General features: G+C 40.2%; 1 protein-coding gene across 1 annotated transcript; it reads right to left on the bottom strand.

Annotated features, from left to right (window-relative positions):
• Nucleotides 1-268: 268 nt before the first annotated feature.
• Nucleotides 269-12,618, bottom strand: fhip2b (FHF complex subunit HOOK interacting protein 2B). The gene is made up of 18 exons (XM_061038191.1): nt 12,422-12,618; nt 11,062-11,140; nt 10,883-10,968; nt 10,207-10,290; nt 9,989-10,093; nt 7,985-8,104; nt 7,691-7,882; nt 7,024-7,223; nt 6,165-6,276; nt 5,106-5,182; nt 4,834-4,990; nt 4,559-4,728; nt 4,108-4,248; nt 3,368-3,458; nt 3,129-3,269; nt 2,871-3,011; nt 2,545-2,645; nt 269-2,443 (listed from the first exon to the last, which is right to left on the bottom strand). Exons 1-18 carry the CDS (start codon nt 12,470-12,472, stop codon nt 2,341-2,343), a joined length of 2,151 nt encoding a protein of 716 aa, XP_060894174.1. The 5' UTR covers nt 12,473-12,618; the 3' UTR covers nt 269-2,340.
• Between the last annotated feature and the right edge of the window lie 1,198 nt (nt 12,619-13,816).

Here is a 13,816-nt window from a genome sequence, read left to right as displayed (position 1 = left end):
GCACCACCAGGCATAAACCAATACACCAAACCGTAAACAGGCATAACTGACAACTGACATCAAAATTAAGAATAAGTATACTTCAGTTATAAATAACTGACAGACTACAGTTTGATTTATCCCACAAAAAAATATAAAATAAATAAAGAGACAAGCATTTTTCTCTTCTTGTTTTCATTTACACTGCAGCTGATGCACACTATTTCAGCAGTAGATACATTAAGATATATTTTTACAGTAAAACGCCAACAACATGTAGATAACTAAATGGTTTAAATATAATATTTTCTTTTTCAGCGTTTCTGCAGAGCTTCATTGGAATTACAATGTATCTGGTTAAAATGAACATTATAAAATTGATATCTGTAATCGCTTGTTCAGTAAAGTTTAAAGCTTCTGTGAGGAATTTTAAACTGGTTATGAAACATGCTGAAATGAATGCTGATACATCTTTATGACCTACAATAACAACCGAAACATAGTTATATATGTAATGCATGGACACTTTGCTGCAGGGTAGGTGTCAGACAAAGTGATAAACTGCACACTGCAAAGATTACTGATGAGTGAAATATCTTGACTGTTAAAAACAAGCAGAGAAAGATAATTATGTTAGAAAAAAACAAAAAAACAAAAAAAAACCTTTGCATATGTACTAAATCAGCAAAAAGACAATTTGTACCCTATGGTCAATAGCAGTCTGACACAAAGCCAGAGTTCCTCACAGGAGCTTTAAAAGCTGAAAACAGACAGACTGAGTGTTATCACATTCAACCTTTGCCTTCCTCTATCCACACATAACCAGACAGATGTTTGACATGAAAAAGTATAATTTATTGAGTTCCAATGTTTCTGGTTTTAGTTTATCACACGGACAAATCAAACTGTATTGATGACATAACTCGCCTCCTTGAATCGGTTTTAAATAATAACTCAAACAAACAAACAAAAAAAAGAGAAAATAAAACACATCACAGCAACAGTTCGCTGCTATTACATGTAAGAAACTTCTTTAAATGATCACATTAAAAAACATGATAAGACAGTTCAGTTCATTTTCTAACTGAAGGGTTCAATCAGTAGAATAACACAGATTCTCATTCCACCTTTCCTTTAAAGTCAATATATTGTAGTTTGTATTCAAACTCAAAATCCATCAAATTAAAGGTTACACATTCAAAACATTTTGGCACATAACGTATCAGCACTTCAGCAGGCTGATAACAGTCAGACTCACATTATAAATACATCATTTATATATTCTCAGTTTATTCAGACTCATTCAGTCTGAACCTCCTCACGATGTTAGAGACTAAATACATTTCTGAGATGTTTTTTCAAAGTTAACAGAGATAACAAAAAAGTTTGTCTGGGTTTTTATTTGATGGAATACACAGAAGGAGCTCTATTTCTTTTGATTTCATAACCTTAATTAAATACTATTTTTGGTATATAAATCTGTTTTAAGGTCAGACTATTAGGCACTCTGAGCTACACTTTCTTGTCACTCACCTGTACAGAGGCAGCAACACAGATAAAGGTGACTTCACGAAGAACAGCATTTTGAAGGGAGCTTCACAAGGCATTAATGAGTTATATCCATTAAAGCAAACTTAATGAGAGCATCTTTATGATTTATATTCTTCTCTTCCCACCTGGGATAAAACTGTAAAACAAAATGAGTTTTAACCGACATTTAGCCCTGACTGCAAAGAGGAGGATTAGGCAGTCACATTATCATAGACAGTGAGGGTCATGAGACACATAAGGGGCTCTGGCTTTAACATAGGGTTCAGTATAAGATCTCCTGCCTATGAATTTATTCCTGAATCAGAACAATAATTAGGTCTCAATCAAAAGCCTAAATTAAATACATTCTCTACTTTTGTCACTTGTGTCATTTTTCCTGATTGACTTTTTTTTTTAAAACCATAAATAACTAAAAACTGCACTTGCAGGCTCTTACTGAGACACTACTCAGAATAAAGTTCATAAAGGCCGAGACAATGACAAGTTCAGGGTTGCCTCGTTAATGCTGCAGCTCAAAAAGGCTTCAATCAGGTTCTCTATCCACATCAAAAAGTTAAAGTCAGGTCAAGCATCTGAAGATGATCAAAAGGTTTTGGGTTTCCTGGTGAATCAGCAGACCCTTTCAATCTCAGTCCATTCAGCTGTACCTATTCCAGTAAGTAATGCTGTACCTTTTTCAGCTGACTGCTACATGTTTTCAGGGTTTGGATCGGATAGTTTCCTGTGTAGTTTCCTACGTAGAACCAGGGGTACCTGTAAACATGCATATGTTCAAGGTGTGCACGGTGTGTCAGTTCTGGTCCAGCGGAGTCACTGCTGCTCCAGAGGCACTTTGACAAAAGTGATAGCTGCAAGCTCCTTACAGAACTCCTCAAGCACAATGATTCCTTTGAGCAGGGTCAGGTGCTCCAGTCTGAGAACACAAACACAGGTAAACAAAAGGCAACACTGCTGAACAAAAAGCATAGTGAAAATAGGATTACACATGCAAAGGTCTGCAAAGCAGGTAGTTACCCAGTGTTGTGGTCCAGTCCCAGCAGGTGCCTCCTGGCATTCAACAGTCTGTCTGTCAGGTTTGAAACCTGCTGGATCCTCTGCATCAACTCTCCCATCAACTGAGACACAGACAGACGGGCCGTCAGATTAATAGATCAGACAAGTAATTCGAATAATTTAATAGTAACAACACCTCTCTGATCAGAGGTCTTAGTGTATATATATATATACAGTATATTTTTTTTTATATATATATATATATTATTTAAAGACACAGATAGTATATAGTAGACTGCTCTGACCCGAAACAGTGAACAACCTACATGTCTTTCCCAATATCTTACCCTGATGAGAACAGAGAAGAGTGACCTGGAGTTATGAGACAGGTGTATGTAGGGGTCGAGCAGGTACTCATGCAGCAGTGGGTGGTTGAAGGCTGACAGTCTGGACAGAACTGCAGTCAGCTGCAGGTTCAACTCGTAAGGCTGAAAACACAAAGACACCATCAAGACCACCAAAGATACAGCTGAGACAGGTGCACAGGTGAGTCACTGAGAGATCACTCAGGACAGACAGACAGACAGACAGGCAGGTGCTTGTACCTGCTCCAGGACGCGGCCCAGTCGGTCAAAGAGAACTCTGAGCAGATGCCCTTCAAAGAAATTGTCCATTTCACCTGAGGAGGAGGGAGGAAGACTGAGCGGCCAATCCCATGACTGAGAAAGAGACTGACATTCTGTCATCTGAAGGAGGGGAACAAGAAGGCCAGCATTAGGACCCTGCTGGGTCTATCTTTGTGTCTAATGTGTGCGTGTTTGTTTGTGTACGTGGTGTATCTTACCAGTGTGTGAGCGTCATGGACATAACATTCGTATCCTCCTTCCTGTAGCAGCTGAGCTGATCGGACCTGTACAGGGACTAAACACAGGAAACTACACACACACACACACACACACACACACACACACACACACACACACACACACACACACACACACACACACACACACACACACACACACACACACACACACACACACACACACACACACACACACACACACACACACACACACACACACACAGTATACATTATTTCAGGGGACATTACATTTGCTACAATATTTTCCTGAAACCTTAAACCTGCCCACCCCCACTCAGTTTGTAGTCACACTCAAATGGTATTAAATACAACAGCAAGTTTTAGGACAAACTCCCCTCTCTACAGCAGAATCAAGAAATTCTTGTTACTATGGTTTCATGTCACACTACTAATAATAGGCTAGATAAGTGGTACTGAGGCTGATTCTTTAAAATCACACCACATTATGAAAAAAACGTACTCCCAAGCCTCTTTGGTCGATTGTGTGAAAAAGATTTCTTAAACTGACATTATAGAAACCTGGTGAGCTAGAACACACAACCCCTCTGCTGTTTAAGGTAGCTGCTAATGTTTGGGCTCAAACAGTCAGCCGTGAAATATTTTTAAACAACAAGCCTAATCAGTTTTAAAGTAGACTTTAGGAAGGGGTCACGGATGTGGATGGGTTCAGACAGATGTGTGTGTTTGTGTTGTGTTACCTGTTGACGATGTCAGCAGCTGATCCCAGTCCAGTGGGAGAAGGAGGAGCAGAGGAAGTTGAGGGGGAGAAAGGAGGAGGGAGCAGCTGACTGTCTGAAGACATCAAGCTGTCGGAAAAGAATGGGTCCTCCTCCAGATCGCTGACAACACACACAAACTTTATTCACTTCACTTTCATAATCTTAAACATCATGGTATTGTGTTTTTTTGTCTAATTTGGAGATGGTTTAAAAAAAAAAAAAAAACAGCATATGAAATTTGTAAGCTTGTCTTGTCTTGCAGACACACCTGACAAAACATGATTTCAGACTTTTTACAAACCCTGTCATGATGTGCTTACTTTGGTCTCCTTTAGAACAGTATATTTCTATAGATTCAATAAGATATCCAGCGTGATGTCATGTTGTGATGTAGTTTCCTATACTTCAGTGTCATAGTATAAAGACTCACTCGCTATCATCGTTGGTCTCGTTGCTCTCAGGTGGTCTGTCTTCCACACCTGTAGTAGGTATAGAAAGGTAACTGCGACTCTGCAGGAAATTCAACACCAGAATGTCCAAAATGTCCATGTGAGGCTTCTGTAGTAACTCCTCCATCAGACAAAGTGACGCCATGCTGATCTGAGGACAGAGACACACACTCAGACTGCTTTGTGCTTTTCTTCTCACAAACAGGTGACCTACAGAGTAGTTTGTCCCCGTGGGGCTCCTTGTAGCTGGACTCACCTGGTCTGAGATGTGGTCGCAGCGATGCAGCAGCAGCTGAGTCAGAGTGTGTGTCTTCAGCAGGAAGTGGACCAGCTGATCCAACAGGGAGGAGGACTGGACCAGTCTAACTACGGCACAGAGCAGGGAGGTGGAGACCAGAACCACCTGCTCACACCTGGACCAAACAAGCACACTTGAGCATCAGAGACAACACAGCCTCCATATTCTCTCACTCTGTCAACTCCTCCTACCCCTCCTCATAAAAAACATATTGTGATTTGTAGACTCACGTGTGCTGCAGTTGAGGTTGAACCAACTCCAATAACCAGAGCTGATGAACACACTGAGATAGCTTCAATGCTAACACCTGCAAAAACACACATATACACAGCCAAGTGTTAGAGTAGAGAGACACATTTTTAATTCTGAGTGTGTGCACACCAGTCCAGGGTGTACCACACCTCTCGCCCAATGACAGCTGCGATCCCGGACCCGAATGGAATAAGCCGTATAGATAAATCAGGGTTGGACGGAGTGTGTTTACATGTGTTTGCGTATCATGGCTGTAATGTGGACAATGGAGGATCCTGTTATAGTATTGTTCATGTCAACATCTTTTCATGCCTTCAGAGACTTTGATTTAGACACCTAAGATCATCTCAAGTACTGCTTTGCAATCAATTCAACAACATATGTCTATTACTGATGCGATGAGGGTCAATAAACAAACATGAAGTTTAGTAGTATTAAAGTATGCATGAAACAATTTGAATTATATGTTAAATATCAAAGATTTAAAAATGTGTGGTCTCACTTGGGGTGGTGGGGTATTATTGTGTTCTGTATTAAAATTTTCAATAAAGAGTATTTAAAAAAAAAGAAAAAGTGTGGTCAGAGTCGTTCTGAACTGTAACAGTCATTGTCATTAGTGATTTTAATCACAATTTGTGGAATATTTCGATTTGTATTGGGCACAGGTTCCGTATTGACAATTGTACAAAATAAAATATCATTAAATATCATTCAAAATATAAAGGACATATTTATTTATACTGTGTCAGCACCCTAAACAAAATCCATGCTCACAGTGTTGTTAACAGATATAAGAGTCATATTAATTCTATTTTATTCAATTTATTTTCTTATCTGACCACAGGGGGGCGTCATACTATCTCAGTATTTCAATAACATGGAAATATAACTGACCTATGATTGCAGTGTGTGGAGTACTGGCCTACTTCAAGTGAGAGAAAGCTTTGGGTTTGTGCTTGTGAGCAGCAGTACAATCTAAAGCACTAAGCAGTATTATCAGCAGTATAATCTCACACTGTGTGAAGGTGTGTGTTCACCTGAGGAGCTTCTCTCATTAGCTGATCCAGGAAGTCCAACCAGGAGAAGAAGTTAGTCATGTGGTCAGAAGCAGGAGATGCTGATTTGGGATCAGAGCTTGAGAACTGAGAACTGAACACAGAGAAGTTTATTACTGTACGACTGTCACACTACAGTAGAATGGCTTTTTGTATCTGAAAGATTAGAGAGGAGAAATGTAAATTTAAGATGTCAGCAGTGACCTAGGATGTGTTACTTTTTTCTAGCTATCGCTCTGAGAGCTCAACACATTGCAAACATTTAACATGAAGATAGAGACAAAATAACAAATACAGAACTACAGTGCTAATTAACACAACAAGGACAGAGGAAGTGTTTGTAGAGGAAACTAGTTTGACACGCACAGTTTGTGACATTTTAAATGACTGAAGCCCTGTTTGAGCATCATCTACTTTTATTTCACAACATTATGAACACTGTATGAGATGACAATGAAATAAATTAAGACGTTGAAGGTTTTGGAGTATCTTAAAGTAACATTTCAAAACAACAAAAAGGAAGGAAAATTAGATAATAAGAGCTAATAGCACAGTGACCTATAATAACAGCTGACCTGTGGCTTTATGAAGTTGGACTGACCATGCTCACATTAACTGTGTTTCCAACTTTGTACATTCTAACCACAGAAATGCTCTCATAATGATAAACAGCATAGTGCCATATGTCTGCATACTAACAGGGCCTTTATTTATACAATGAGTGAATGATGTTGTATTTCAATTCAATTTCCAGGCACTGATGTAATAGAGATAATATAATATATTTGGGTGTGTGGGTTGCTTGCTTAGTGTATGTGTTCAGTGTGTGTTGATTGTGTACCTCCATGCTGTTCGAGGCCAGCTCCGCACCTCTCCAGGATCCAGACCCTCCAAAGGCAGTAGGGAATAAAGCTCCTGAAGCCTGCCAGCCAGCAGGTCTCCCAGCTGGGTCTGATCACACAGAATCTCCCCTGAAGATCCAGACTGCAGGCTGCACAGCAGCAGCAGACTCTCATGGGCTTTCAGACACACAGAAGCCCTCTGAGGAGACATGAAAGGCAACATGATTACAACCTGACATCAACATGAAGGCGCCATTTGCATTCGAGATAGATCTACATAGATTTTGCATTCGTTTGTTAGGTGTTTGTTACTGTTCCTATTGGTATATATATATATATATATATATATATTTTTTTTTTTTTTAAAGATAATTTTGAAGTGTTTTTTCTTATTTTACAAAGACAATTACACACAAAGCTGTCAGGTGTTCAATCTAGGTGAGTGGTTCACATAATACATCAGACATCAGATATATATAACTGTTCACATCAAATTTAGAGATTTGAGATAAGATTATAAGATTTATAAGATTTTTTTAAATGTTTTTCTTTTAAAGATTTATATTCAACAACTATTGATTGATTATTTGTTAAAGATGGGATCAATCTGTGAGACAGTAATGCAGTGAGCTGTACTGGTTAGTCATAGTTAACTAGTTGACCTGCCTGACTTTTTGTAAGATGCATTAAAGCTGTCAGCAGACCAAACTCTGCTTGGACGGCGTTGAAGCTGGATGAATCTGATTGGCTGGAGGGGGTGAGTTGTTTTGATTCTGTTGTGTCATTGGAGGCTTGTATGCAGGGCTTTGATTGGTCGGAGGCTGGTGCGTCTACTGCTGGTTTCACAGAGACACAAAGCTGCACACAAGAGGGAAAGTTTACAACAGAAAAGTTACAGAAACACTTCATGTTAGATCACATTTCATAATAAAGTTTCAGATTTGTTCTTAAAGCTTTTACCTCTAAAACATATCTGAGTGTTTGTGGATCCTGTTTGACTCTGGAACAGATGACTAATAAGAACTGAGCCTCCTCCTTCTCAGTGTTGGAACCAGGAAGAGCACAGAGACGGATCAACTTCTGAGGAGGGAGCAGAGTTAATATTGATAATAACCTTTAAATATATATATATAAGAAGCACTTTTCTCAACAATGTTACAAAGCATGTCACAAACAGATTAAAATATATTTAAAGGGGCTATATGTAACTTTCAAAAATACTGCATTTGTAGCGATACCGCATGGCCGTTAGGCGAACTGCACCAGTAACCTGTTGCTCGCTCTCCCTCGCGTGCTCGTACGTACACAAACGAGCATCATCATCGGCCGAGAAACACTGGATATTTACCATCATAATGTTTACAGAGGAGGTAAGTGGTCATACACATGTGAATGTCTGTGAAGGAGTCTGTGTGTCTGTATTCATTCTCCATCCTACAAACGACAGTCTCTGCAGGCACTGGCTGAGAGCAGGAGTGTGTGATGAGTTTGTCCACCTTTGAGAGCTCTTAGGGCAGATAGAAGTGTGTGGAAGGCGGCCTCTGGCTGTGGAGGTCAAGACCGGGAGTGTGTTTTGAGTTTGTACTGTTGATCTCTGTAAGTGGAGTGGAGTGAGGAGGACGTGCATAAACTGTCACTTCCTGGAGCTTTCGCGGAAAATACGACACGGGGAAACATTTTATACAGGCAACACAGATAGACAGTGAACATCTCCTTTTTCACATCAGTTAACCGTTTGCTTATTAATGGGTGATAAAAAACGATTTAGACATGTAAAAAGTTACATATAGCCCCTTTAATAATAGTAATACATTTTAAATTTAAATTAAATAGTAAAATGCAGAATTACAATACACTAAAAAGAAAAACAGAATAAAGATTTACACAGAAATAAAGGTCTAAAAAGTGGATGTCAGATGCAGCGTGCTTCTGAAAATTTCCAAGCCTTGTCAGGATGTTAGGTTGTTAATTTCTGTTCTGAAACTTTTAGATACCACATGGATCATCTCCTTTACTTGTATGTTTAAAAGTAGCATTATTAAACCGAAACTCTTACACGCAAACGAGAGAGACATCTGTGGTAGAGCCACATAGATAGAAAGTGAGTGGAGCGAGTGTTGTTTTACAGCTGTTACCCTCAAAAGAACTTATAAACACATCCACACCCCCACACAAACTTGCAGGAGGGAGCTGGATTATTTTCAAATGCAGCCCAAACCATGCTTAATCCTGCTTTGTGTTTGTGCTTCTGTTTCTATTACAGCTACGTCACAGTTATTAGAACCAGGCTTCCCAACCTTGGGGTCCTGAACCTGCGAGAGGTTGCATGGAAATCTAATTTATTGATCAATACAAATATATTGTATATTACATTATATTGAACACAGGCTACTGTGGGCCATAGTCAATGCCAAAACAAGGAACTTGCAGAGTTGCTGTCTGTCTATGATCCATTGTGCTGAAATGTCATCCCAGCCTTTCTTCCTCTGTCCACAATAATATATACAAAAAAGTCTCAATGTGGTCTAAATGAATGTTTACTTGCAACACAGTAGAACATGATTGAAAACAAATGTATTTTAGTAAAATGCTGTAAGTTTTTTTGGATGTCTGGGGTCGCCAGAGTTTTGTGAAGTTTTGTGAAGTGGCTACGGTGGGGTCACTAGCCAAAAAAGGTTGGGAACCCCTGTATTAGAGAGTTCAAATTCACAGGTTGGCAAATACTGGCGTTTGTCAAGTCCATTTGACAAATCATAAAGATACACTTTAGCTTGATGACTGTTGCAGACAGACAGACAGACAGACAGACAGACAGACAGACAGACAACCCCCCACCACCAAAGACACACACACAATCTGAACCAAACAGTTGTGAAAGCTTGTCTGACACTGACAATCTCCCACTGTATGTACCCAGTGTGAAAGACAATTCAGGAAAATGCCAGGACTGTGTGAAAAGTTTACCTGAACAGGTCTGTAGACGCTGACCAGCTCCAGCAGAGGCTTCTGCATCTGAGCCAACAACTTTGTGAAGAACACAAAGACCTGCTGGACCATACCTGGAGGATACTGAGGAGGGGCAGTATTAGGGAATGAGGAAGAGGAAGATAGTTAAACAAGAAGACAGAGGGGGAGCAGGACATCAAACTTAAATGTTAAATAAAACAGTGGTCGACTGTTACCTGAGCCTTTCCCAGAGTGCACATGGTCTCCAACAGTTTGTGTTGCAGCATGTACTCAATACAAGGTCCTGTCTGCTCCACACCCTGCAAATAGTACATCATAAATTAATCAATACACAAAATACATTATAATACAGAAATCAACACATTAATATGTTTCTAAATAATGTTCAGCTCTGGGGTTAGTTTACTTTATAGGTTCAGTAGTATATAACATGTGCATTGACTTTATCCTTTAACTAAACATTCTCATGTTTTCTCCCGGTCTATTGATTATTATTAAATTATTAGATTTTCCATTTTTCACTCTGTTTATTGATTACTATTGATTGATTAAAATCACACTGTTTTCTTCTGTCTGTGACGTGAATTCCTCAGTGTCTGTGCTGCTGTGAATTCAGATCAATACAGTCTGATCACATCAGATCACTGACAGGAGAGACCTGTTTGTCTGTCTCTCTGAGTCACCTGTCTGCCAGTCTGGTGCAGAGTGACTGTAAGCAAATTCAGGTTTTGTTTACTGAAACTCTGTTGTTGTGATGAAGAGCTACTTTATGTGAAAAACAGGTTTCAAACCAGATCAGATAGAAGTTTAATCCAGCTGTACTACTAACAAAGAAGTGAGTGTATGCATTTAAAGTGTGTGTGTTTTCATGTGAGGTGAGGTGTGCGTTACCAGTTCCTTCTCCTCATACAGCAGGATGTCCAACATCTGTTTGAGGTGCCATGGGATATCTGTCTGTTTGACAGGAAGACTGTCATCTACACACACACACACGCAGAGACACACGCAGACACACACACAGAGTTAAGACACTTCAGATCAGGAGGTAAAAATGTACGGTGTATCCTTACCTGTTGTCATGATGTAATAATTGGTTATTGATTTCCAGTGATCAACAAAGGAATCCAACAGATCCACTGTAGGCTCCCTCTGAAATGCAGACAGGTCGAGAGACAGACAAAGAGTTAGCAAGACAGACAATTGGGCAGATAAATAAAGAAAAAGAGAGCCAGGTAATGACAATCAGACAGTTTAAAAGACAGAGAGGTAGAGATAAAGACACATTAAAAGAAAGACAGACAGGGAGGGAGAGAGACAGGTAGAGGGATAGAAAGACAGATAGGGATAGACAGGTAAACAGATAGACAGATGGAATATTTACTGAACAAAAAGGTACAGAGACAGACAGGAGTCTACACTGTTTGATTTGTCAAACTGATGTAGTTGGAAGGAATCTGATATAGTTTAATGGGGAATCTCTGTCATCTAAATTCCTCATAATTGAGACCCCTCCTGCCAGGACCTGTCCTGTAGTATGTCTGAACACCTGATCACATTCCTCCACGTCGACACAACCCTACTGCAGGTAAACATGTCGCACAGTCACATCACCTGGGTGAGCTGAGTAAACTTTGGCTAAAGCTAGCTTGGCGGTCACGCTACTCTAATTACCAAATAAAAACCTAGTTGAAAGAGTTAGCATACTGTCTGTCTCTCTGTCAGCCTGTCTGTCTCTCTGTCAGCCTGTCTGTCTCTCTGTCAGCTTGTCTGTGTCCCTGTCAACATGTCTGCCCCTCTCAGCCTGTCTGTTTCTCTATCAGCCTCTCTATCAGCTTGTCTGTCTCTCTATCATCTTGTCTGTCTTCCTGCCAGGCCTGTCTGTCTCTCTGTCAGCATGTCTGTCTCTCTGTCAGCATGTCTGTCTCTCTGTCAGCCTGGCTGTCTCTCTATCAGCCTGTCTGTCTCTCTATCAGCTTGTCTGTCTCTCTATCAGCTTGTCTGTCTTCCTGCCAGGCCTGTCTGTCTCTCTGTCAGCCTGTCTGTCTCTCTATCAGCCTGTCTGTCTCTCTATCAGCCTGTCTGTCTCTCTGTCAGCCTGTCTGTCTCTCTGTCAGCCTGTCTGTCTCTCTATCAGCCTGTCTGTCTCTCTGTCAGCATGTCTGTGTCTCTATCAGCTTGTCTGCCCCTCTCAGCCTGTCTGTCTCTCTGTCAGCCTGTCTGTCTCTGTCAGCTTGTCTGTCTGTCAGCCTGCCTGTCTCTCTGTAAGCCTGCCTGTCTCTCTATCAGCCTGTCTGTCTCTCTATCAGCCTGTCTGTCTCTCTGTCAGCCTGTCTGTCCTCCTCCTTCACTGTGTAACTTTATTGAACTTTGTTTTTTCACCTGAGCTAACTGAAGCTAAATGTTGCTAACGTGAACTTGCTGCCGACTTACCGTTTCCAGCGCGTGTAACAGCATACTGGTTAGTTTATTAAAAGTCTCCATTCTCCCACTAACACCACCGACACCGTCCGTTCACCCGGTAAACCACCTTATTCACCGGTGAATATGTTGCGGCATGTTTACAACCGAATTAACAGCTGACAGGCTCTGTGTCTGACTTTAACTACAAAACATTAACATCCGGAGTAGTTTCAAAATAATACGTCTGTCATTGGATTACAGAACATCCGGTTGGCTCTTTCAAATTAAGAGCTTCGTTAATGACATTTGGGGTTTCTCTGCAGGCTGTGACGGATTCCTCTGGTTGACCAATAACGCCACTGTCCCCAATGAGACGTGCGTTTAAACTTGGAAATAACACAAACAAATAGCCTACTTTGTTGACATAAAGGGAAATATGGTCCCTATACAGGTCGTATATAGGTCGTTCATCCCATCTGCCGTCAGACTGTTTAATCGGACTCTTTAACAGCATCACCACTCATATCAATAATGCTACACACTGTGTGTTTTTAATTTTAATAAGAATAACTCTTTCCACAAGTGGAAGTGTAAATACCTTCTATTATTCTATTGTTGTATTTTTTCACCCTTTATTTAACGGATGTAAATATGTTTGATTTTTAACTTCTTGTTATTTTTAATAATTACATTACTGCTTCCTGTTTTCTAGAGCTATTGTAGCACAAAAAATTCCCCCCATGGGGGATCAATACAGTTTATCTTTATCTTTATCTTTATCTTTATCTTTATCTTTATGTATGCTCTCAATTGTAAGAAGGTTGTTCTATGTGGTGTTAATGACAAGTGACAGGAGCCAATGACATGCGCTCATATTCATAGTTGAAGTGCGCATGTATGTCAAGTGAAGTGTGTGTCAAAGTTTGTTCTCCCTCCTGAGAGAGTGTGAGAACCGATGCCCCACAGTGTGTTTATTCCTCCGTGTATATTTCGGTCTAGTTTTGGGTACGCACGCCAGGATCGTTGTGCAAACTGACTCTGCTAACAAATCACATCACAGGATTTTTAAGCAGCAAATTTGGTTCACAATATGCTATTTAGCCTTGGTTCCAGCTTCTTCAAAGTGGGATTTGATAATATATATATATTTGGAATCGCATTGCTGTTTTGTGTGATTGTTTTGTGGCTCTTGTTTATGTCTTATTTTGTGCAGGTTGACTATTTTTTGTTTGCATTTAATTTTTATTTGTCAGATTTGACTCTGACTGGCACCCCGAATTAAAACCTTGTCAAACCCGCTACAAGGTTTAACCCATAGACTGTGTTTAACCCCCGAACATGAGCAGGGCCTCTGGTCTTGAGTTTCAGGTGTGGTTTGGGCGTTCTATGTAGCCTATTCCTACTACCTGGGTGTGACAGCTGGTA

The sequence above is a fragment of the Labrus mixtus genome, chromosome 5 (genome assembly GCF_963584025.1).
Source record: "Labrus mixtus chromosome 5, fLabMix1.1, whole genome shotgun sequence".
NCBI classification, from domain to species: domain Eukaryota; kingdom Metazoa; phylum Chordata; class Actinopteri; order Labriformes; family Labridae; genus Labrus; species Labrus mixtus.
Note: the sequence above shows the minus strand (reverse complement) of the source record. Positions and strands in the feature narration are given on the sequence as shown.